The 26,657-nt window shown below is 38.8% G+C and overlaps 1 protein-coding gene across 8 annotated transcripts in view; it reads left to right on the top strand.

Moving 5' to 3' along the window:
* Positions 1-26,657, top strand: part of LOC101744551 (transcription factor RFX3) — a 27,262-nt gene extending 605 nt beyond the window's left edge. The window contains exons 3-19 of one of the 8 annotated variants that reach the window (XR_009976064.1): positions 638-1,359; positions 3,821-3,909; positions 4,856-4,954; positions 6,010-6,100; positions 6,816-6,875; positions 12,348-12,432; positions 13,204-13,333; positions 13,867-13,975; positions 14,429-14,682; positions 16,367-16,545; positions 17,229-17,673; positions 17,955-18,065; positions 18,141-18,313; positions 18,398-18,527; positions 19,505-19,646; positions 20,539-20,823; positions 23,096-26,657. Coding sequence is in view for 7 of the 8 variants with exons in the window: in XM_038018847.2 (XP_037874775.1) it covers positions 1,215-1,359; positions 3,821-3,909; positions 4,856-4,954; positions 6,010-6,100; positions 6,816-6,875; positions 12,348-12,432; positions 13,204-13,333; positions 13,867-13,975; positions 14,429-14,682; positions 16,367-16,545; positions 17,229-17,673; positions 17,955-18,065; positions 18,141-18,313; positions 18,398-18,527; positions 19,505-19,639 (2,235 nt within the window). In the remaining variant the exon portion in view is untranslated. Of the gene's footprint in view, positions 1-637; positions 1,797-2,009; positions 2,647-3,598; positions 3,663-3,820; positions 3,910-4,855; positions 4,955-6,009; positions 6,101-6,815; positions 6,876-12,347; positions 12,433-13,203; positions 13,334-13,866; positions 13,976-14,428; positions 14,683-16,366; positions 16,546-17,228; positions 17,674-17,954; positions 18,066-18,140; positions 18,314-18,397; positions 18,528-19,504; positions 19,647-20,538 lie in introns of those variants that run through there. The other 7 variants (XM_038018847.2, XM_038018852.2, XM_038018853.2 and 4 more) reach the window with 7 other exon arrangements.

Here is a 26,657-nt window from a genome sequence, read left to right as displayed (position 1 = left end):
ACGGTTGCCTGGAAGATATCACTTTTAGCGATTTATTTTCTTGAACGAGATTTCAAAGTTAGTGCTTTGAAAAGTTAGTACTTTGAAATCTCGTTCCAGAAAATAACTGTTAGATAACTAATAAATACAGAGTTGTTAGTACAACTTTAATAGGAAACAAAAAATCGGTTGCAGATATCTAAACGTGGAGAATTGAGAATTTTGTTAACAAAAATGGAACCGAAAGTTAATGAATTGATATAAGCACATCAGGTTTCTTTCAAGTTGTAGTAAATAAGTAATAGGTTACGTTAAAAATCACGATTTATTTGCTTTTTTTTTTAAAATAAACCAGATAACTTTAGCCGTTAGTGTTTATTAGCAATAGCAAATGCTTTCGCTAAAATCGAATGCATTTCGGTTACACTTCAGTATCAGTATGACTAGTGATGTGTTGTTAAAAAAAATTCGAGCCCTACCTACATCATTACATGTGATATTTGGCGTGCCCTAAAATTTAAAATTGGAAAGTAATTGATTTTAACAAGACAATAAACACAGTCGCAGTAGATCTTGAAAAATATTGTAAACTGTTCATTTGTTTTTTTTCATGTATCAGAGAAACGATTCTATTCAAATATACTTGTTTTGTCAGCAGCGTGTCACACTATTTTAAATTATACAAGTGAGCTCCATTATTGAAATCGATGAAGATACGCAGCATGGAGTTCTAACACACTTTCTAGGCATAAGAAACAACCTGAAACAACCTTTAGTAGGTACCAGTTTCGCTTTGTCCCTGGCTTTATTAATTTTGTTGAGCGACGGCGACTAAATTTACTATCTTGTGGGATGTAAGCTTGGCTGCATACAAAGGCAATCATAAAGAAAATATTTGGCGCAAAATAACGTGCAAAGAATGCCTCTCACAGCTCCTTACATACTTTATGAACTTTATTTGAAATAATGAAATTAAATTATATTCATAGATAGTGATTGGATTCTTAGTGGAAACATAAATATGAGGCTTAAAAATTAATACCAAAAACAACGTATCAACTGGCCACATAAATTCTATGGAGGAAAAACCTTTTTAAGTCAACTAGATTAAGATTGAAAAAAAAAATGTGAATTAAATATGTACGTCAAAAAAATCAACAATTTCATTTAATTAAATAAATAAAATTAATTGCCAAGGCGACCACATATATCTATAAAAAGGTTTTTGGAAAAGCATGGAAAGGAGGTATAGAGTTATCTTAACACGAGACGTATTTGAGGTTTTAGAAAATAATTGTTCTGAAGATAATACTGAAAGATTGGAAACTTCTGAAGTTCTACCAGATTTTGAGCATCACTGCAAGCAATTATATTACCATGGTTTGTTTTTGTGATTTCTTTCAAAATAAAAAAGCCAAAATAACATAATGATTTTGTAAATAAATTGAATTAAGGTAAAACTTTCGTTTGATAGATATTGCATTTATTTTCTTGATGACAGCTTGAGAGCCTAATGGAGGAATATAGTAATTTCGATATCGATAATAAAATTCGAAACATTTCTTTAATTCGTGTTTTATTTTTGTCAGCACTGCTGAGTGCTCATAATTTGGCAGGGTGTCCGTAGCCTAGGAAACGGGTGTAGCTACAGAATAACAACACTGATAAGTCATTTTCCTTATCGTGTTACATAAAAATATTTTTTTGTGTATTCATCCAAGTAAATTCTAAATGTTAAGAAAATCGTAATCACCTTTAAAGTGGCGAAATATTTAAGGAACAATGAAAATTTTGACAGTTCAAAGTATGGCTGGCAGGTATCTTTCATGTTATTTCATGAATATTTCCGAAATTTAAGCCTACCTTAAATATTACTGACGTTCAGATTTCAAGTATTAATTTTGAATATTAATTTGACGCCGAATACGAAGTTTTCACGCACCGCTAGGACGTGAGACTGAGTTCCCCTCCGTTCCTGTATCAATTTTATCAGTTTTCGAGGTGGCAGGGAGCGGAGGTGGCGCCGACTGGCACGGTGCGCGCCCTCGTTACCTGCGAATACCAAAAATATATACAACTCAAAAACATAAATAATATTTGACAAATTTTTCCTGTTATCATTGTTATCAGACCTCTGTCCTCACAGTTTTCGTTATCGTGTTTTAAATATAATTTAAATATTAATCAGTAGTGTAAGCTTTCATAATACTTAAGCAATTCGTATAAATAAGTCAATTAAACATCAACATTAAGCATGAAGTACAAAGAGTTGGTTATCTAGTAAATTAAAGCAATTCATTAGAGCCATATGTTCAAGAAAAACTCACAAATAGCGCACAAATTATATCTAATATCACAAATACATAATTATAAGCACAATAATAAACAGCCATGCATCATAGCACATGCACACAGCAGGTGGCACAAGCGGACCGTGACAAACCACCTGCCACCACCCCACAGCCAGTGAACACTACCCACACCACCTCTGCACTCTAAAAACTAGTCTAAAATGTCTCACATAGTAACTGGTGTTTGATCAATAATCCAACACAACGCTCAGTATCAACTGGCAACAAAGAATAGAATCATGTAATATTGTGTTAAAACAAATTGTGATTGTGAAAATGTCAGAGATGGGGTTTGAGAATGTATTTTATTTAGAAAGTGAGTTGCAGATTTATGTGTGTGTTGTTATTGAGAGTAAGGTACAGAGGGAAGGATGAGGTGTTGCCTGGATACGGTTCACGGACACTCCGCCCGTGCTCCCTCCAGATCAATAACATCTCATCGCTCCGGGACTTTGTTATGCAATATGTTAACATCATATTTTTTACAGCATGGACATTTTTGTTATATAGAGTAATTTTAAATATGATGTGTCAATTTAGTTTTAATATAGCTCAATTTCATAGGTCCATTAGAATGTTTTAGATTTTTTCATATAACAGTTATCCATCATTTCAGTTATAAATAATTACATAAATCTACATAAACATTGAAGCTGTTGTTGTATTTTATTTTATTAATGATTAAAACATCTTAATACAGTTATGATAAAATAAATGGCCAAAGTAAAAACTTTTGATTAATAGTAAAAGAGAAACAAGATATTGAATGACATCTCATTATGATCATATATAAATATATAAAGACAATAAAAGGAAAATAAAATGTAATATAATTGTATTCCCTTTAAACTGCATATTAAAGAACAATTTTAGAAAATACACGTAGAAGTTTAGAAATAGTGTGACTATATATGGGGGATAATAAATACAATTAGAATTGAACAATACTGATGTAAGGCTTCCCAAATTAAATGCAGGTAACAAACTTGAGGGTGGATTTCCACTCTACAGTTATTATTATTAAATACTCTTCCACTAGAATCCTATGTGTTTTGATATAGATATGAATTGTTATAACTGAAATATGTTCATTTAATCTGTATCATTCAACTTTGGACCCAATCAGAACTGAAATGGAATTTCAAAGTATTTTTATGATGAAATATTTTTAGTCTAATTTAGAACAGTGACATTCAAATGATAATAAAATTTTTGCAGATAAATTAGTCCTAATTTTATCAGTACAGGAATAAATTAATTTTTTTTATGAGTTTTGAAACTATGAATTTGTGAAAGTTAAATGCATTATTGTGCTGTTGCGAAAACTATTTTGTAAGTTATGGAATGGTGTTAGTCTTTTATTTCTATAGTAATTACCGATAAGTGTTATTGTTAATAGCTTAAGAGAAATTGAAGTTTTTGTTTCAGACTTCTTTGTTATTATAATTTTTTGCATATAGTTATTATTGTGTGTAATTTATATATTTCAGATTTTGAGTGCGCCGGCGACGAGGTGCTCGTGGAATCGTCGCCGCCTCCATCGCCAGGCATGGCGGCGAGTCTAGCGGCGCCCACACAGGTCACCATTCCTTAAATCAAAGATATCCTCTTTTTTGTAAATTAATTTCAGGGATGAGTCTTCAAATTAAAGGGTTCCTTGAATTTTAGAACATACACTCTAAAAGTGTAAGTTTGTTATGATAATTGCTCTCGGACGTACTTACCTCCGGATCCCATAGACATCGTAACTCCAATTCGGTAGTAGATGCGTTCACGAAGCAGCCGCCCTCGAGCTGTCAGGTCTCCTTCGGTGGCGCTCGGACAGCTATTAGCAAATCCCATCTGGCTGAACTGTCCCACCTGTCCTGGTAAAATGGGAAAGGCTTTCGGGGCAACGGGAATCATTCCAAACTGGCAGTGCGAGAGACTCGGACAAGATTGTGTCGCATCACTCGTTTAAAGCACAAGTCATAGCGTTCAGGAAACAGAAGTGAAGTTGTTACTGTAGCTGGATGGATGGTGCGAGGAAAAAATGATCTCTAGAAACGCGTCGATGAATGCAGTGATTTTAGATAGTAGGGAATAACTTAACTTTGGAGGTAATAAAGTGTAGGTAAAATATTCATGCAACCTTTCGCCTCGTCTGGAGTGGATACCGGATGGTAGATATAAGGAGCAGAGAGAACCAATGCGTCTCGATAAATCTAAAAGTTTCAATTAATTCGCGTAATTAAATTCCGACTAATGGCCATTCAGTCTACTTCTGTCTCAAACATCTTAAGCACTTAAGTCCTAAGCTTCTATCGTTTCTTCTGCACCAAGGAGACTCTCATCCGGGAAAAATTTTGAAAGAAAAATAATTTCGGGTATCGGAGGAGAGGCCACCAACACATTTGTCCAAAATGCTAGCATTGGTGCGAGTTTCAACCCAGGGGCGCTGCCTTGAATACCACTGCGGGGCTATCGCTTAAAACGCTTTTCGTTCACGTCGATACGTTGTATATTGTATTTTTTTTATAAAACAGGGCAACGGCGCCGGCAATACTTCGCCCTCGGCGGTACGCGAACTCATCGTTATACCGGAGATACCGAATTCTATACAACTACAGCATGCTATGCAACAGGTATCTCATTGATTGATAACATTTCGATATCACTGCATATGATTACTAAGTCATTTTTAATATGAACAGGATAGGGGTCTTAATAATGGTCTGATTTATAATATGGTTATTAAGTAGAATCATTATGGCGTGGAGACGAGATTTTCATATGGAACTCTTGTATACTCAGCACACTATTTCCATTTTAGTTTCTGGTGAGTGAGGTTACATGTCTGGGCGGATAAGAATCATCCTACCCATTTCTTTATTTATTTTTTATTTATTGCTTAGATGAGTGGACGAGCTCACAGCCCACCTGGTGCTAAGTGGTTACAGGAGCCCATAGACATTTACAACGCAAATGCGCCACCCACCTTTAACTTTGTTACAAAGCAAGCATTTAAAGATGGGTCAATCGTTGTAAAATTAAGATTCTAATCTTAGGTCTCAAGATAAGAAGCGGCACTCGCGTCCTGGTTTTCATGAGCTAGGGCGACCGCTTAATGGATGAGACCAGTAGGTCGAGAGCTCGTCTGGGAATTTTAGCTGGAAACACCAAATTAGCCTGATTTTTGCGAATTATGTAAATCACCTTCGTTGTCGAGAACGGGAGAACATATCAACTTTATAGAACGGGATTCCTTAAATAAATGGAAAATGTCTTCTGCGGTCTTTCAATCGGTTCATATAGACTTTATTGGGAACATTATAATCGGGAATACCAAAAGGGGACATTTTGCACACGTATTAATTTATTTATTTATTGCTTAGGTGGGTGGACGAGCTCACGATGTTCAGTGGTTACCGGAGCTATAGTTACAACGGCTGCTCCGTCCTTCAAACAGAAACGCATTACTGCTTCACGGCAGAAATAGGTAGGGTGGTGGTACCCACCCGTGCGGACTCACAAGAGCTCCTACCACCAGTAAATATTGTTTCATCTAAATTGACACACGAAGTAAACAAACAGGGGTATGGGATGCTGCAGTCGTTGACCATTGTGACCTCGTTGTGACCACCTGTAAGTAAATGTATATAAATAGTTAACGTGACAGTATTTTTTATTTAAAATTCAGGTGTCGAACACTTTGGTGGAGGTGAAAGGGGATAGCTCGGGGCAGTCCAGTCCATCTGTGGACGCTCAACACACGTACATCACCGTTGCCAGTGAGTTTATATAGATTTTAAGACGTATAAACATTGTTATTTGCAACTCATCATCATTCTCCTGCCCTTCTCCCAGTCACTTAGGGTGGGCGCAACATCATTTCTCCTTCCATACTCCTCTATCATATATCATTTCTTCGCTTACTCCCCAACCCTCAGACACAGCCCACTGAGTTTCTCGCCGGATCTTCCCAGCGAGTCGCGTTTCCGATCCGGTGGTAGATTCTGCAAAGCACGGCTCTTGCTAGGATTCGTGTTAGCAACGTCGTTAGGTTTGAGCCCCGTGAGCTCACCTACTACTTAAGGCTATGCTGATATAGCCTCTCAAGGCTCTCAGCTTAGGTATGAAAAAGAAAAAAAAATCACTCCCCTCTTACACATACCGTTTTTCACGCAATCCATTCATTATATTTCTTAGTTCGACCTCTTCCTCTAAAGCCTTCCACATTCATAGATAGAACTCTCATAACAACCTCATTGTCATTTCGTCTCATACCATCCCAAACGCGCGCTTCTCATCTTCTCTGTCACAGGTGCCACTTTCAGACTTCTTCTAACATTGTAATTGCAACTATTGCCGTTAAATTAGAACGGTAATTGCTGTTTGTGAACAGAATGTATTTTTCAAATGAACAGTGAGCGATTGTTGAACGAATGCTATTGTTGTTTGTTTTGCACAAGTGATTTTGGTTGTAATGAGTTTTGCACATGCAAGGGTCGTGGACTGGTCGGTATCCAGAAGCAACGGTAAAAGCCGAGGAGCACAGTGATGAAAGCAAGTCCTTTAATATTTCTTATTTCGATACGGTGTTGCCAACCTTCTAACCTTACTAATAGTAGTGGGCTCGGGGTTTATACAATAAAAAAATAATTACCTTAAACAGATCATAACATAAATGTAACTTGTTTAAGACAAACTCCATTATTTTGTTTTTTGAGTCTTTTTGCTTCACAATTAGCCTATTGATATTGTAACTAATACTTGAATTTGAAGCTTCCTGTTTTCGGTGTACAGATAATTAAAAGAAAAACCAATAACAAAAACGTTTTTTTTTTTAAATATTTCGCTTTTAATCATACCGCATATTAAAACCTTTTTAGTCGTCTTAAAGACAATTCTGCGTACTAACAAACATTTAGGATTAAATTTACAAGATGCTTACCATAATGTAATAACTATTTAGTTTTATATTCGCGAAAACCCTTTGCATTTTTTAAACTTCGTGTGCAAAAAAAGATTTATAAATATGGTTTTGTCAAATCTGATCCGATCTTCAAATGTTAAAGTCGAATATTTTACCCACGCTCCTCGCTTTCCGCTACACACGGATTACGTAACAATATGTCCCCAATATCTATTCTAATACAAAAAGATCAAAGACTGGCAACACAATAGGTTGCGCCGAACACGTCTAGTTGTTCGGCCATCAACTCGGACTTTGCTCTCGTGACGTATAATCTGATTATCCTCTTCACCTGTTTGAAATATCAAACGTGCCCATTATATTTAAAATATATTATTTAGCGACGTCTGGATTTATCTCACGAAAATATGAAATGTAGCTTGCGTTTATTGTGGCGGCAGCTATCATATAACACAAGATATTTGACAGATGCCTGAATCTCGCTTACGACATTATCATGATAAGCTTGCATATACTTATACTAGTTCCGAACAACAAAATTCGGACCGTCAGTGCCCACTGAGGTTCCCGCCGGATCTTCTCAGTGGGTCGCGTTTCCGATCCGGTGGTAGATTCTGCGAAGCACTGCTCTTGCTAGGGCTAGTGCTAGCAACGTCATCAGGTTTAAGCCTCATGAGCTCACCCACTTGTAAGGATTATGCTGAAATGGTCTCTCAAGACCATCAGCTTAGGTAGGAAAAAAAATTAAAAAAAATCGGTCCGTCGCTCTACCGAGCAGTATCAACCGCTCGGTGGAAGAGCTTCCTTATATCGTTATCCCCAAATTACAATTCAATTCGTAATAATATATGTATTAATACTTGCACATACAAGGTATGCTTCGGATCCTCTCGATCCACTTTCGGTGCTTTTAGGCAAATCAAGTCCCGGTCACCGTTCTATGAGGAACACGTTACGTGTCTATGTTTTGCGTGGCCCATAGACACAATTCGCTAAGTTTCTCGCCAGATTTCTTCAGTTTTTCACGATTCCGATCCGGTGGTAAATTTAGCGAAGCACTGCTCTTCTTAGGGTAGATGTTAAAATTTTTTTTTAGGATAAGCCCTGTCAGGTCGCTCACTATGTGATGTCTAGCTTCCCCCTGAGGCGACACGGAGTTAGGAAAGAGAGGCACACAAAAAAGCACATAGGTAGCCACATTCGTAATTTGTGTTCAAGTATGAAAACTATATCTGTTATCTGTAAAGCGTCTTTGTTCCGGTGTTTGCCTTTATATAACCTTAATTTACACGTTCAATAGATATAAATATTACTTTAACTCTCCCACAAGCCACTAATCACTTTTATTTTTATTCTCATACCCTTTTTGTAGATTGTGGTAAGAGATTTCTTCAAATAAATAACCGGTGATCTCGAACTCGATTTTTCTATTTCTTTAAATTGCCGGTGTTTCATTACGGATTATATATTTTCCAATAGTTAATTAATTATGAATAATATTTATTAAGTACTAAATATAAAAAATGAAACGAACTATGTTATTAAAATTTTAGCCCAAAAATCCTACCAATGTTGACCAACGCTACCGATCGATTATCGTCTGATTAGAGCTCTGAGAGTTCATCTAGTCGCTTGTTTGATCTGACATAACTCGATAGGTTACTAGAAAATGTAGGAAAATAATAATAATAGATTGAAACAAGAAACAAGAACAAATTAAATCGTATAAAATTACCGATCTCTTCCCCAACACAGTTCGAACATAATCTTTGAAGCTTTTCCATAAAGTTTATTGGAAAAAATGCAATAATAGGGGATAATTGCGATGTGCCCCGTCGGATTATCTACCTGAGCGATCACTCGGTGATGGGGCGTTGTCAAGGGGTTGTTTATTGTCTGACGTGCACCTGTGATACGATATAGGCCGCGTGGCGCGCGTACGCACCTCCCTGATGAGTTTAATGACTGGTGTTCCACTGGGTTTTTTTTTTCGTGTAAATTTGGATATCACGTTACATTATTAAATTATGTTCTTTGTAGGATAGTCTTAATAGTCTACAGACCCCGCTGAGTTTCTCGCCGGATCTTCTCAGTGGGTCGCGATTACGGTCCGGTAGTAGATTCATTCGCGAAGCAGCTACTCTTGAGTTGTTAGGTCTCCTTTGGAGGCGCTCGGGCAGCTGTTAGCAAATACCACCTCTCCGGGCTGAGCCCTTGCTTGCCCACCTGCCCTGGTAAAACTGGAAAGGCCTCCGGGCCACTAGTGATCTCTCAAACATAAATACATTTTCATATTCAAATGAATCTATATCTATAAAATTGCGCGGACGGAGGAGTATGAAATTTTCCACACTTTAGAGAATATAGAGAAGAATATTTTTTTAAAATTATGGATTAAAAATACATTAAATCAATAAAGAAAACATTACACACCCTACCATGTATTTGACACACACAATTATACTCTTTGTTTATTGTCAAACTTTTGTTATTGCTTAAAGTCTGTAGTCAAATTGAGAATATGTTAATATTGTTTATCTTTAATATTACGAGTATTTGTCTATAGTGTAGTCTCAGCGAAATCTGTAACAATTGAACCATAATAATGTTGAAACTTATAATTTCAATTAATTATAGTCGAATTTGGACTACTGCGGGTATAAATAAATTTGAAATGACATCAGAAAGGTTACAACATTCGTACGAATCGACATAGTTACTAAAAATACGGTTTTAATCTTTTGTTTATTTTTGTATTTATTTCTACTTGTATTTAAAACTTTGGATATTATAAGGTTATGTATGAATTGTTTTATATGAAAAGCTGTTTTGGCCGTCATCGAACCCAAACGAAACCAATGAATGGTTTGCAACAGAAATGAGCACCACAGTGGAACACCTATATATTACTGTACATTACGGTAGAACCAACCCAAATGGGATCACGGTAGACTCTAGTTACTAGTAAAAACTGCATACTGCCACTTAAATAAGTCAGTTAAAACAATTTGCATGTTAATAAAGTTAATCAAGATGTCAATAATTATTGATGCTGGTTACTTTTGGTGTTGCGCGGACTGTCTCGGGCGTGGATACCTATTTTATTACGTTATGATTTATTGGGCCGTTTCAATTGTATGAGATGAAATTCATATGAAAATTCAATTTTCTCTCTTACGCATTTTATTACCGTACGAAGGAAAAATAAATTGTCGTTTTTAGTATTTTAATAAACGAAAACTACATTAAATTTTTTTTTGGAGCCTTATTAATAATTTGTTTTAGTAAGTGTGTACGGATAATGTTATTTGCGAAAAAATTTTATTAATAGTGAACTTAATAAATAAAATAAAAGCGTCAACAATATTTTTATTAATATATTTCTAATAATATTTCTTTGCAAGCGTCGAGCAGATTTATTAAGTATTTTAAAAATAAATGTTCATAATTTAACATATTTTTTGAATATCCCTTTAATTTTGTTATAAGAACAGAGGCGATTTTTTTTGTGTTTGAACAGTGTTTTAATTATATACCAACAGTCGTTTTGACTTTTTAATCTAATAAATAACGTTTCTAATAATCTACTATCAAACAAAATAAAAAATAACTAATATAACAATAAAATTTATTTATTCGCCTGTCTGTGTTTATCAATAAACAAACGGTTTTTTTTTCTACAAAAGGCAACATAATTATATTGGTTCGGCTTCGTTTCAAATTATAGTATAGTCTGTGCAACACACGCTCAGCATTGTATAGAATTAACAGTATAGTATAATCAGAAAGTTCAATTAAACTAACAAGCATAGTAACAAGTCGAAAATCACTTTGTAGGGATAAGGGATAAATCCATAGCAACACGGGGGGAAAGTTAAAACGGTCAAAACAGGTGGGATACATGGACGGGTATTGCAGGTGGGAATTATTAACGAATAAAATAATGAACAAGTATTGGCATTATTGCAAGTTTTGGCTTCTTTGATTTTTATTAAGAAATAAATATTTACACATTTTTATATCTCATGTTTCCTTGATATATTTTTTCAAATTATAGAGATATAAATATTTACACAATTAATTAATTAATTTCGTCGTTCATAGTCACTAAGAAATGGTTGAGTTCGAATGCTATGATGTGGGAAGGAGAAAGAAAACGATATTTTTAGATGATTTCAGAATAGATATTATAAGACGATGTTTGTATTCTACTGAAATCTCAAATCAAAACTTGATGGTCTTCGATTGAATTTGTAATATGTTCATAGCTCATTTCTAAAATATAGTACATTGCGTTCTGTTTAAAATGTCATAGCTTTAATTGCAAAAACATTGAGAATAATCAATCTTTCTAACTTTTTAACTATATGCGCTTGATATTGGAACTGAAAAATGGTGAAAGCCTACAATCGGGTTTCCCAGTAAATATAAACAATTTCGACCCTCCCAAATTACCTTCCCTTATGTATTCGTGAAGCGTACATACTCTGCGTAATTCGCACAAAAGAGCGTATCGCGTGAGGGAGACGGCGCGAGTTCAGTCGAGATAGACGCCTCTGCTCTCCGGGTAGCGGCGGCCCGGAGTTGCCTGGGAGATCTCCAGCGACATGGAGGTGCCGAGATACCGTTCCTTCTACCCCTGTGAGTGAACCCTCTTCAAGGTTACATCATTGTACCTTCGAGGCGATAGACGCTTGTATCATTTTTCTCCTCGTGTAACCTTTTCAAGAGAATAACATATTTTTTGATTTTGATTTTTATTGATTTTTACAATTGATTAAGAACAAAGAAATTTTTATCGTAAAATCAATGATAATTTAGTAATGGAACTCGAAAAAAACACCACCATGGAATACAGTGCATTCTAGTAATTATAAAAAGAATTTTTAATAATCATATTTCCGATGTCGGCTAGGTTTTAATTTTATTCTTTGTATTACTAATGCTTTTTGAGAATGGTGTGTCAATAAACTAAACTAAAACAAGGTTTCTACTTAAAAACTAACGGAGCTAAATAATATCTGTGCTTTTTAGCTTGCGGGTGAAGACATTCAATCTTAATTTCAAAATTAATTATTTAAATGTTTTTTTTTTTATTCCAGGCGAGGGGGGCAATGGAACCAACTACCACGTACAGTACGTCACGGAGCCACAAGAGATATACACACAAGGGAATCAAACGCATATGTAAGTGAAGCAATTCTATACCGATTTCATAATAACATTGTATGTTTGAATGTTTGTCACTGAAGGCCTGAATGAAATTTCGTAAAATTACGTGATTTTAGGTAACGACCTGTGTAAAAATCTCTTAAATCACAAAATTGAAGATTTCCCTGGCGATGGGCGTATCTCAAGTCCGTGCTCTGTGCCCTCGCCCTATTTATTTTTGCCGCGAACGTTCTTGTGTTTTATAGCAGTACAGCCGAGACTTCGGTCTCGTGATGGGCAGCTTTATTGACCTTGTCAACAGGCTGATCATGATTTTGCCTACGTAGAGCGAAAAATACCCTAAGACTATCGGACAATGTTTCTGTAAGAACTGCATGTAACCGCTTTCGAAGCTGACAAGCGAATAATGTTTTCTATTTGCACGCTGAAGGACTGAACGAAGGCGGATAGTTTGTTCCTTTTGGTGTTTTGTTTAATGACCACTGATTGATTTATCAGTCAGTATAAGTGTTTTTTTTTTATTGCTTACTGGTGGTAGGACCTCTTGTGAGTCCGCACGGGTAGGTACCACCACCCCGCCTATTTCTGCCGTGAAGCAGTAACGCGTTTCGGTTTGAAGGGTGGGGCAGCCGTTGTAACTATACTGAGACCTTAGAACTTATATCTCAAGGGGAGTGGCGCATTTACATTATAGATGTCTCTATGGGCTCCAGTAACCACTTAACACCAGGTTGGCTGTGAGCTCGTCTACCAATCTAAGCAATAAAAAAAAGTATCGTGTATCAGGGAGGAGCTACGTACGTACCCGGTGTACGGAGTCGCCACCGTCGCGAACCCGGCCCCGGCCGAGGGCACGTCGTTCGACAGCAACTGGGGCGGAGCCTCCTCGGCCGAATACTCCGCTTATGGCATCGTTGTAAGTACAACGGTATTTCAACTCTTCGAACTAAATTTCTTTTGTCGAGTTCCGAAGGTTCGGTCACTACAGTCCGTAAACTATAATATGACACTCATGACAGATGAATAATGCTTTGAGGAATTGTTCGAGATTATTCCATCGTCTCGTTTTTACTATTGCTCCAGTCGCCGACGGGGCATAGGTTAAACACACTACCTAGAGCCACTGTGTTCATCGACAGTGCGTTCTCACAGATCCCTTCTGACATCCAGATTTAGATTTAATTTCCCTCGTAGGTGTTTTTTGAGCTCTATGACATGTCTTTCTTCAAACGAGGTTTACGGGGAATTGTTCTTGTGGGCAGACGATCTTACGACCCTGATGGTGAGTGGTTACCGTCACCCATGGACTTCAGCAATGCCAGGGGCAGAGCCAAGCCGCTGCCAAATCAATATATATCTCGCCCGGTCTTAACTGTCAGTCACCGGACCCCACAGACAGCGCAAGACTACTATTAGATTGTAGTCTCATTGTGTGGTTGTGTGTGCGAGGTGGCCGGCGACGAGGCGGAGGCGCCGTCGTCCCCCGCGACCCCCGGCGCCCCCCGCATGCCCCCCGCCACCGTGCAGTGGCTGCTGGACCACTACGAGACCGCGGACGGTAATCACCACACACTTTCCTGCACTACTTATTCAGTTCAGCTTTAGTTCAGTGCTCAGTTCAGCTTTAGATGTTGATTAGATGTTAAATATACATACATATAAGTCACAGCCTACTGAATTTCTCGCCGGGTCTTCTCAGTGGGTCGCGATTCCGATCCGGTGGTAGATTCTGCGAAGCACTGCTCTTGCTAGGGCCAGTGTTAGCAACACTTCCGGTTTGAGCCCCGAGAGCTCACCTACACGCTAGGGTAAAGCTGAAATAGCCTCTCCAGGCTATCAGCTTAGGTAGGAAAATAAAAAATATATATAAAACTTGGTCGGTCTTACCAACAGTAACACCCGCTCGGTGGAAGATCTTCCTTTTGTCGCTCATCGAAGTATGTATGCTAATTGTGTTTCTTGGAAATGCCATTAGTATGATTCACTACTACGACTACTACTATGTGAACAGGCGTGTCCCTGCCCCGCTCGAGCCTGTACGCGCACTACCTGCGGCACTGCACGTCGCACCGCCTGGAGCCGGTCAACGCGGCGTCGTTCGGCAAGCTCATCCGCTCGGTGTTCGTGGGGCTGCGCACCAGGCGGCTCGGCACGCGCGGCAACTCCAAGTACCACTACTACGGCATCCGCGCCAAGCCGCACGCCGCTGCCGACACCAGCGCCGACACCGCCGCCGCCGACAAGACTGACCTCTACGACGCACAGGTATCCGTGCCTGTACTGCCTTAGAGCGTAACGTGGCTCTTGCTACTTTCAATTGCTTAAACCAATAAAGTGATTTTATCAAATATGTACCTAAAAGTAAATTGGGTTGTTCTTAATCTGTACAAATATTATTAATGAAAAGAAATGAGAAACATCCTTATTATTGTTCGGGATAAATAAAAATTCTACCGAAGCATAAGTTAAAACTGTATTCAACACTTAAAACACTTAACGACACTTTAAAATTCTCAATTCACTTCTTCTGCTTCGCTTCAGGTGATCCGTTCGCTGTTTCGCTTCAAGTAGCTCTGATTACTAACTGATTTCGTGTCGTCTCTGTAACGCTTGTATAGTTGATACGACATCCCTAGGCTTATCGAGAACATTCTGGGCAAGTCGAGTAGCTTCGATGTGTGTTTCTGTTATCTGGCAATAGGTGGCGTTCTACTTCTCGATTTTATTAGTATATTCGGTATTCGTTCAGCTATTCGTTGATACTCTGGCGTTACTCTTACCGGCGTAAAAATATTGTCACATGTGCTGAGAAAGTGGTGAAAGCGTTGCCTTGTATAGTAGTACTAAAATAACAGTAGAAAATCCACAATGCAAAGAATAGCCAATTAGCTAATTTTATTGAGTTCTAGCGGCTCTCAGCGACAGCACTAACGTATGAGTATTCATTACTATTTCGCCCTTATATACATTTGAACATACAAACATTTTGATAGTCGAACTGAAGGTATACGTGTATATATTCTATCAACCTTTACTAAACTATACCTCATTAATCTGTTAAACGTAGTTGGACAGTTAACCTCCAGTAAACTGTTTGTATATTTACCATATTATTATGTACCCCAAAGACGGATTTCCCCCGGGTCACTTTAAAAAAAATATCGCGTTTGTAAATCTCGCGACACACTCGACAGGGGCATGTTAACACGTCATTAAGCATCCTCCCGATCCATTGACGGTGCTTTTAGATACCTCAAGCATTCGAGGGCTCGACGAGTAAACCCCTAGACCCCATAAACACCGTCTACTGAATTTCCTCGTTGGATCTTCTCAGTGGGTCGCGTTTCCGATGCGGTGGTAGATTCTGCGAAGCACTGCTCTTGCTAGGGCCAGTGTTAGAAATACTCGGGAGTATGAGCCCCGATAGTTCATCTACACGCTAGGTTAACGCTGAAATAGCCTCTCAAGACTATAAGCATAGGTAGGGAAAAAAGGGAGCGTGTGACACGGCGGTTGAGAGCCGCTCTTCTATTACTAAACTTTATAGTTATTTACAGACGTAATTTTACGGGTATTTAGTTTATATTGTGATGAGTATGACTATTACTTATTCCGGAAATGTTAGTACTCTCCCTTTTCCTTGCGTCGATAATCCTCAATGCTGAGGGTCGTGGCCTCATAAGGCTGTCTTGGGAAAATAAAGGTGGTGGGTACCCGTGTCCTTCCACGGCAGTGCTTTTGGAAGAGATTTAGTTCTTCGAGGCCGCTGAAGCCTTATTTGGGTCCGGCTAATTGACCGCCCCCAGACCTTCGGCGTTGACTGTTTTACGGTGGAAACGGTCGAACTCCAACTCAACCCTGCTCTTTTATCATCCGGGCTTGGGACCGGCATTGGCAGAGTTCACTGCTCTAAACGGCAGTAAATTAAGTTGAAGAATTCGAATTTCAGGAAGGTAGGGCGCGTTCAAGCGAGCGCGAGACCGCGTCTAGTCCGGTGGGGATCAGCGGGGTGGCGCACCGGCAGTACCTGGGGACCGTGACCGCGCCCGACCCCCCCGAGCTGCTGCTGGACGAGCTGCCCGACGACGTGCCGCCCTCCGCCCTCCCCGCGCTGCGGAAACATCACAGGTCAGACACGACTTTTGGCCTTCTTGTAATTTATATAACTATTTTATTTAATATATTATTATGCACTTTCGACTCGTCGACGAGCTCTACACTACTGTAGGTTTTGGTTTGTTTCGGAACAATACAGTCGTTTGGTCTTAAATTATGTTGGTCGATTAATAGTTTGTAATTATTGGATACGTCCCAAGATCTGTATCTAACATAGCTGCCATTTACCGTCCGGGGGGAGGGTAGCGGGGGCGCTTCCCTGTCCCTGCCTGTCGCGCTTGAGTTCCGTTTTATCCGGCAGAAACAGGCAGGGACTAAACATAATCCTGGTGTTAAGTAGTTAGATAGACATCACAGCATATTGTCAATGCCCAATATTGTCTATACTAATATTATAAAGAGGAAAGATTTGTTTGTTTGTTTGTTTCGAATAGGCTCCGAAACTACTGGACTGATTTGAAAAATTCTTTTTCCATTCGAAGCCGACATTGTCCCTGATGAACATAGGCTACAATTTTTTTTTTTTGTTTCTTGTGTCTTTTAATATTTCCGAAGCGAAGCGAGGGCGGGTCGCTAGTCTTTAATAATTTAGTTGAAAATATCACATGTCGCGAGTGTTATTGTTGAAAATGTATTCTCTAACAACATATTGCTAGTTTAGATAGGTATGTAAAATGTGGTTAGAATTCGTGCAGAGAGCACGGGAGCTCGTTCCTGGAGGCGGTGGCGGCGCTGGACACGAGCGGCGTGGAGCGCACGCGCCGCTCGTTCTGGCGGGGCGCAGCGGGGGGGGACGCGGGCGCGCTGTGTCGCCGCACGCTGCTGGCGCTGGCGGCGCGCCGGGACGTGGCGCGGTGGCTGCGCAGCGCCGACCTGCTGCTGTACCAGCGCGCCGTCGACCTGCTGCTGCCCGACGTGCTGCGCCCCATCCCGCCGCAGCTCACGCAAGCCATCCGCAACTTTGCCAAGACTCTCGAGTCGGCTCTGGCGGGCGCCTCCAACGGAGCTCCGCCGGCCGCCAGTCGGGCGCAGGCCGCCGCCGCCGCCGCGCTGGCCGCTGCCCTGCGGCGCTACACCTCACTCAACCACTTAGCGCAGGCCGCCAGAGCCGTGCTCACTAATCATCATCAAATCCACCAGGTGAGATGTAACATTTAAATAACTTTGTAAATGTAAAGTAGGCAGCGGCTTGGCTCTGCCCCTGGCATTGCTGAAGTCCATGGGCGACGGTAACCACTCACCATCAGGTGGGCCGTATGCTCGTCTGCCTACAAGGGCAATAAAAAAAAAAATATATAAATAATGTAAAATTATATACGGGAATAGTTATAATAAATGTTGCATTTTATAGCATATAAACGTAAAGGAGCTTCCCGACAATATTTTGGTCCCGGCGGTTGAGCGCAGAGCTTGTTTTGCAGATGGTGCTGGACCTCAACCGCGTGGACTTCCGCGTGGTGCGCGAGCAGGCGGCGTGGGCCTGCGCCTGCGCGGCCGCCCCGCACGCGCTGCGCCTCGAGACGGACTTCAAGGTAGGTGGTCGCGGGGCGCGCGGCGGGGTGCGCGGCGGGGGTGGGCGTGCGCTGACCCGGCACTGGGTGTTGCAGGCCACGCTGTGCCGCGGCGCGTCGCTGGAGCAGTGGGCGGCGTGGCTGGAGGGCTGCGTGGGCGCGGCGCTGCTGCCGCACGAGGCGCGGCCGGGCTACACGCGCCGCGCCCGCCGGCTGCTGCTGCACTGGTCCTTCTACTCCTCGCTCGTCATCAGGGAGCTCACGCTCAGGTGCGCCGGCGGGCAGCTACATGCGTGTACACGTGTGACGTGTGACCGGAGCTGTTCGCATTAAGTAAAGCTGTTGGGGCGCAGGTCGGCGGCGTCGTTCGGCTCGTTCCACCTGCTGCGGCTGCTGTACGACGAGTACGTGTCGTACCTGGTGGAGCGCCGCGTGGCCGCGCACCGCGCCGCGCCGCCCATCGCCGTCATGCAGCGCGCACTCGTAACTATCATATACTACTTCTGTTTACTCGTTAACTCTATCAGAATGAAAATTAGATAATTCAAATTTTCGTTTGTGCATTCGTAATCCTAGGATCTAATCAACATGATGACCGCTTATTAATATCAAAAAACTAATTTTTGAAGTTATACTTCTTTAGGCGCGTTATGAAAAATTGATGAGATGAAATTTTACGATGCGCGCGCACCGTGACACATAATTAACAGAATGAAATTGTCCACTAAATCGCTCATTACAATACGACCGACGTAACTTGGCGAGGCTGAATATAGCCGCAGGTGAACTTTCCGAACCGTACCGAGAATTACCGAATTTATACGATGTCAAGAAAAGCGTTGTTCAATATGCGTGTTTGAGGATGTTGTTTAATCGATTTTTTTTCAAATTGATTAAAATTTAAATAAAAAAAAAGAAATAAATTTCATAAAAAAAAGTGTAACTTCTTAAGCGCGTATAACCAAATATTAATCCATAGACAAAAGTGACCGAATTTGAAAATAGAATTCCAAATTTTTTTTATAAAATTAATTTGAATTTAGAATGCATTCCCAATCATACATAAATAACGTTAGAAATGGTCAGTATTGTAAAATGGCTACCTCATAAGTAAATCTTGTAGACTAAACATTTAAATTTGGAATGTCCGGTCGACTTAGTCCGCGACCAGCTGACGCGACACTAGCGCCACACGTTATCTCGGCGAGTACGACGTCACAGTGCGTTTTCAGAGATCTTTTTTCGCCACGTACCATCCGGCTATGGAATGAGCTACCCTCCACGGTGCTTCCTGAGCGCTATGACATGTCCTTCTTCAAACGGGGCTTATGGAGAGTACTTAACTGTAGGCAGCGGCTTGGCTCAGGTGGGCCATATGCCCGTCTGACAACAAGGGCAATTAAAAAAAAATGTAGATCCGACTTTAGGCCTCTGTTGTCTGGAGACTGTACGTTGCGCAGGACGACGATGACGACGTGGCAGAGGACAACTCTCGCGGCGACGGCGACGACGACAACCCGGACTGGGAGTGGGACGACGAGGACGAGGAGGACGACGAGCCTCTCGACAACAAGAAGCACAAACTCAACGACTGAGCTCAAGGTAATCTGCGCCTTACGAGCGGTAGTCTCAAAGACGATAGTTGCCAATCATAATTTATTAGGTTTTGCATAAGATTAACGTTACAAGTGGAGGCATCAAACTAGGATTCTCTGTACTATGGGATCTCAAACAAAGAGCAAACATCCTTGTCTATGATAATTGAACCCACGAACTTCGTCCCAGCGGTCACTGGGCCCGTCTCGTGTCTGTTTAATAAATCAAGAGGACACGGTTATTATCTGATCCCGTCCAGCTATTACTACCGCTTCACAATTCACTCGACATCAAAGGTTTTTGTGTTTCTCTTGGAATCTCGAACTTAAGACTATACAATTTTAAATGAATTATGTAAATAAACACTATTGACCAACACATTCTCAATTTACTACCCTATTTTGAATACTGGTGTTAGGTGATAACACCGTTGTCTGTAACATCTGGTGATATTTGGTCACGAGATGATGGAGAGGTTGTTGGACGGGTTCAGGTCGCACCCTGCGCCCCCCCCCTCTCCGCCCGCGTCCCCCGCACGGCCCCCCTACTATATGTACATTTTTTTCTTAGATGGTGGACGAGCTCACAGCTCACCTGGTGTTAAGTGGTTACTGGAGCCCATAGACTTCTACAACGTAAATGCGCCACCCACCTTGAGATATAAGTTCTAAAGTCTCAGTATAGTTACAACGGCTGCCCCGCCCTTCAAACCGAAACGCATTACAGCTTCACGGCAGAAATAGGCAGGGCGGTGGTACCTACCCGCGCGGACTCACAAGAGGTCCCTGCGGTTGTACTTGAGATTGTAATTGAGAACATGACCTCATGTCTCACGACGAGCTTACGCCGTCCGCCGGCTTACTACGCCGGCTTAGTGACGTCATTATTTTAATTACAGTTTCCGAACCGAGCAAGTTCAGATACGGTTGGGTGTTGTTTAAAGGGAGTCACGGAGGACTCGTCGCGAGTGACTAATACGAACACAGGATTTAGTCTCGTACGTTACTGTAATTATATAAGTACCAAAGAAATTGTTTTAAGAGTTCTTGTCACTTGGCTTGCACCGGCACACCGACCACTGCATTAGGCTATTCACGTTCTGTGTGCTTAATGCGAGTACTTTAACGTTGTCGATAGCGTAAACGTTAACTCAATTTTGTATGGAGTTGGAACGTTTGCCTACGTTTGCCGCTAGGGGCGCTGTTTCAACTGCATACGTAGTTGAGTTAACTTTTACGCTATCGACAACGTTAAAAAACTCGCTCTAAGCACACCGGTTCTCGGAGGTTTAACGTAGGAGAGTAGATAGATAGATGTGAAACTAAATATTTTTTTAATGGTTTTCATTATTTTGTTGGGTGATTGCGTGATAGAATAATTGCATCAACGGACTGAACCCGCGCTGTTTCATTCGAGAATTGTGTTTGTGTTAATTGGTCTGCTAAAGTGTTTATTATATCCAAAAGTTCCACAGGACAGATGGAACTGATTTTTAAATACATTTTAAACAAGTTTCCTAGATGAAGGCCCTTGCAATTTGTCTGTTTGTTCATGTTTTTATTCTTGTTCGCCGTATCGAATAGCTCAAGTTAGTCTAAACTATGTTTATATATTATTACATCGTTATACACATTAAAATAAATAATACTTGTAGTTCCTTATTTCGAATCATCGACATCGTCCCGTTAGGATTAAATCATATTATATTAGTCTAAATTATAATAATTTTAACGTTGTCACAAAGTGAATTTGTGAAGGGTGTAGCCATTTTTGAAAGTATAATAACAAAAATAAATTTCAGTTGCGCCTATCATTATTAATTCTGTCTCTGTCGTTCTTTATCAAATCTGGCAGCTTAGAAAGAGAGGGAGAGAGAGACAAACTATATTGGTGTTTGTAGTTTTATTAAGTTTTACTCGCGTTGAGTATGTTGGAGATTAGTTAATAGAATGTGCATTCAGTTAGTTGTATTTAGAAATGTTTGCAGGGAGCCGGGCCGTTTGCAAATATACCTACAATAGAATGTACCTAAATTATAATATAGTATAGTATAATGACGTCATAATCTAGGATTATATTAGATTATAATGTCACTATAATATAACATAATCTGTTGTTTAGTAACGTAATGAAGGGAGATTGTAAATTAAAGCAATCGAACGAACCGATAATGTTTTCGATCGAATTATAAATAATCATCTAGGTACGGTAAATAATTATCGAATGAACATCATCAATAATTATATACTATACTCTATTCCAATTACGAAATCCCTTTTGTCACTTCTTAGAACGTAATCCTTCACGTTTCGTATAATTTGAAATAATAATCATTTTTGTTCATGATTGTAAATCATCATTTAAAAAATACACAATCAATCTAAATCATCATACAATTAATTAACACACACAATAACATTATCTGTTAAATGCGACTTCGTAATTGGAATAGAGTGTAGGGTAAGCACTTACTCTCTCATCAATGGCCTACGTCCTACTCCACCAGAGATTCCTAAGTTCGATAATTTAAGCCACAACCGCCTATAATTTGATACACGTTCAAACTGTTTTTATAATTAGCTTCTCATTTCTATCGTTTCAAATAATTGAAGACATGAGTGGATGAAGTGGATATGACACAATCTGTTAATTTTGAGAAAACGGGCAACAGACTTTTGTTACTTGTCCTTTTCCTTCGTAAGAAACTCCTTCAACACATGAGAATCACATGCATTAAAAATAGCCTTTAAACCTAGAGTTTTAAGGTCTAATATGGTTTATAGACATAACACCTTCATTTGATGTAAAAACTCAAAAATCTTAAAAATGGTACTTAACCCCATCATCCACTCATGTCTTCAATAAAATTGTGTACAATTGAAGACATTAATCGTTGTGCACAATGTGGTACTGGTGGCTACATCCCGTCGGGATGGATAGTTTTTGATAATATTAAATGAGTTTATACAAATACCTACCAACTTTTATTGGTGAACTCAATGAATCAGAAATGATGAGTTCGAAGTTACACCTCGTTTCCGGCGGGTCGATGTGATTTGCGAAAATTTTAAGTCACGTTTTTTTCACTTGACAAATTATGTATGACTAAAATTAGTTGACAAGATACCTACTTATATTTTAATATTTTTTCTTTGAAATATTTTGTTAAAGCCAAAGAAGTTTTATTTGTTACGTAATTGACACACGCTGTTTGTTTTGCGATTTTTAGGTAAAATTTTAGTGTCATTTTATTATAATATGAGCTCACTTTGTTTGAAAATCGAATTGCATTAGTCAATTTTTAACAACAAGTGTTTTTTAATTACTTCCATTTTAGCGTGGTCTTGTTGCGCCACGTCTTTGTTAAAGAAACTCATGTCAGTGCGAGTTTTTTAACGTTCTCGATAGCGTAAAAGTTAACCCAGTTTTGTATGCAGTTGGAACAGCGCCCCTAGCGGCTAACGCAGGCAAACGATCCCATTCCATACAAATATGAGCTAACTTTTACGATATCGAAAACGTTAAAAAACTCTCACTAAGCCCACAGTAATAAGAACGGTTTACGTTTTCGTGTCGTTCATAGCGAGTTCACCATTAAAAGTGAAATTGTTTCTAATTTAAATGTTATTGTAGGATTCGATACACAATATCTTCGGGCCTAAGTAAACTTGTATATCATAGGGTTTGTGTGGTCATCGTACGTTGATGATAATTTTAACTGTATATGTATATATATGTCGCGTATTACCAAAGAACGTTGCAATTTTACTACATTTATACATTAGTAGCCGCGCATAGTCATGTAGAACATCGAAACACCACCTGCCCTGGTGAAACTGGAAAGGCCTCCGGGCCACCAGTAATAATTCAATCATAAAAAAAGAGCATTGAAAACCTAATACGTAGTCTATATTGAAATATAATTATATTAAAACTAAATTATTATTATCTACATGATATAGGTATTTTAATGTCAAAATTACCTCTCGTGTGTTTTGACAAGTGAATGTGCTCAATTTTTCTTTATAGAAAAGAAAAACAATTTTGACAAAAATTCTATTACATCTATTACAAGTTAAAAAAATATAGGTCTGTGTTGTAATATTAAATATTTGTCGTAGTGTTGCCATAATATTAAATATTTAAAGATATTTTGTGGTGTATCCGTTGTTGCTGGACAACGTATTGAATTCTGCATATCCGAAACGTCTCGAAGGTTCCCGCGAGCAGCCGTCACAAACTACCCGCCTTTGTCGATGCCTTATTGAATTGCTACGTTGTTTGGTAAGTGAATAGGTTGTGTTTTAGAAAGCAAATAATTTATAACTGAATGTTGTGAATATTCATTCCTCTGTTGTGACGATGTATTATTGTAAAAATTATGAAAAATAAATAAATATATATATATGTCTATAATTATGTTATTGGTCGACATATGACAATAGTGACGTGCTCTGAATGTCCATATTGAGTGCCTATAAAATGCTTTTATTTTATTAGTACTTTTATCATTAATTAATTAATTAAACAAACAGTCAGTCCGGGTAACTTTGATAAAGATGACGTTGAAGTTTTTGGGTTAAATAATTCAAATGCTTCTCGCGAATGGACGCGCGGATCACAAGTTACCGGAAGTGGCTGCACACAAATTGCCTTTGATAAATTATTATTCCAATACAATATATTAATTATTTCCTATGAATAGTGAAGTTTGTTCGTATTTTTTTTTGGTATTTTCGAAGGACCGCACTATATTTAGATGAATGTTCGTAGGTGGCACCTATTGTTGTAATTAATAACTCTATAGGCGTTCCGATGATCGCCGAACGCGTAGTTGTCTCTTTTTCAAATTTGAAACGTTTTCACTCTGGTATGATGCTAGTGGAACTATGGTAGTGAATTGTTTACAAACTGGACCCGTAGCCGGTAGATAACATGGTATCTTTGTATTGCGAATTATTGAGGACATTTTGTTTCGTGACTGATGTTGTTCCACGTTATATACGATTGAAAATACCATTGAATGAGTTTAATGGATAATTTTAATGAATGCCATGATTTTTGTATGTTTTATTAAACTATTTGTTTTGAAAGATTAAACGTAAATTTTGACTTTATCAGATTTTTTTTTACTCAAAAGCAAAGAAGTCTCTTTTGTACGCTTTTGTGTATGTTTGGTTAATGATAATATTTTGAAGCCAAGTAACGGAATTTTGAGTACGCAGATGTATTATCACTGTTGGAAAATGCATTGTATTTCCGTAAAATTCACGGTATTACGTGTAACAGTGAACACGTTTTTGGTTATTTAATTTAATTATTGTACTGGGTCAAGGAAAACTTTTCTGAAGCCGAAATATCTGTAAACTGCTCTGTGATGCGAACGGAAACATTAAACAGAATTTGTTTTATATATTAATTGGACATGTCATTTAAAGCACGCGCATTTAGTTTTGGCACTTGTGTACATCCGCGAAGGTCGACCTTGCGCGTCACCTGAAAATATAATAATATACACAAAAACATTAGTAACAATAATTATTTTTCTGTAGTATTTGTTAATTTTATCCAAAGATTGGGCATGATTTTTCTGTTTCATTCGAATTTGAAACGTTCCAAGTGTTTGTTGTCTGCTCACGACGCCTCCACACTAGCGAGATCGACTTGTAGACACGAGCTTAACTTTTTGTATTTTTAAAACGTTACAGGATTGATGTCGAACAAGCAGTTTGGTGGACTGTATTCCTATTGTTTAGTTGTAAACGAAAATTGTTTATGGAATGGCCAAATTGACATTTGACATGATTCGAATTTGAAAAATTATTGAATGACACTTAAAATAATAATTTTCGTCAAACGTCCAGACAATATTTCGACAATAGACAATATTTCTCTAAAAAAATAAATATCGCCTCAAAATGGGATTTGTGTGGCCATTGCGTAATGCAAGCAGAGTATGGTACCGCTCAAGACAAATTTTAAAATTATGTAATCATCATTTCTCGTAACGAGCATCTTTGATTGACTCTACTCTACCTATTGTTATTAATTGATTAACGCCTTCAATTCCTAAACAAGATCTAAATCTAATGTAGGTACGTACCTATGTAAAAAATATGGGCACGATGCTTAATGAGTCGTCTATTATCAAAGGTGGCAATCTGTGCATTTGGACAAAAAAATGTTATTGATATGTCAATACAGATTGATTTGAATAAAATCGTCTCCTTCAAAGAATACGGTTCAAAACCTGCATTAAATAAAGGTTAATACTTAACCTGTTATTTATCTATGATGTCGTTCAGAAGAGTTTTGTGACTGCCAATGGAATACAATGTCAATAATTCGTTTTTCTGATTTACCAATAATTGTCCAAAAGTCACATTGCCGGCTTTGATAATAGACGACTCCTTTAAACAAAATTAAATGCCCACAAACTTTTTTAAACCTAGAGATAGTTCATTTACGTCTCACGGAATCCAAGACAGAAAATCACCGCTACACTTTTATTTTATCGTATGAACGGAATCATAAAAATTGTGTTTTTAATTTTAAAAAAAGTTGTTTTGTAAAATGCTGTTTTCAAATTACGTAACTTCTAACTAACATCAGGACTAAACATAAAGTTGACATTGTGAGATGTGAATTTGGCTTACAACGAACAGTCTTTAAAAAACGAGTCGCTAGTCTAAATATTTTGATGTCTACTTCGATACAAAAATGCAGTCCGCCAAATTCGACAAAGTGTATTTTAGATGTTAAGAAATGTGTGGCCTTATCGCAGTAATAAATGTACAGAATGGTGATTATTGTAAATTTCCCTCAGATCCTTGTGTACATTTAAATTCGTGCGAACAAAAATAATGTTTTGAAATGAACGATATTAGCTAATTATTGACAAAAGTAGTTTATTCTGCGATAAGGTAGTTATTGTTGTATGGAAGTGAATGACGAGATTTTGTGTAAAAATTTGGATGAGGAAAACAGTGTCTGGAAATAAAACTAGTCATGTGTTTA

Source organism: Bombyx mori, chromosome 22 (genome assembly GCF_030269925.1).
Source record: "Bombyx mori chromosome 22, ASM3026992v2".
NCBI classification, from domain to species: Eukaryota; Metazoa; Arthropoda; class Insecta; order Lepidoptera; family Bombycidae; genus Bombyx; species Bombyx mori.
Note: the sequence above shows the minus strand (reverse complement) of the source record. Positions and strands in the feature narration are given on the sequence as shown.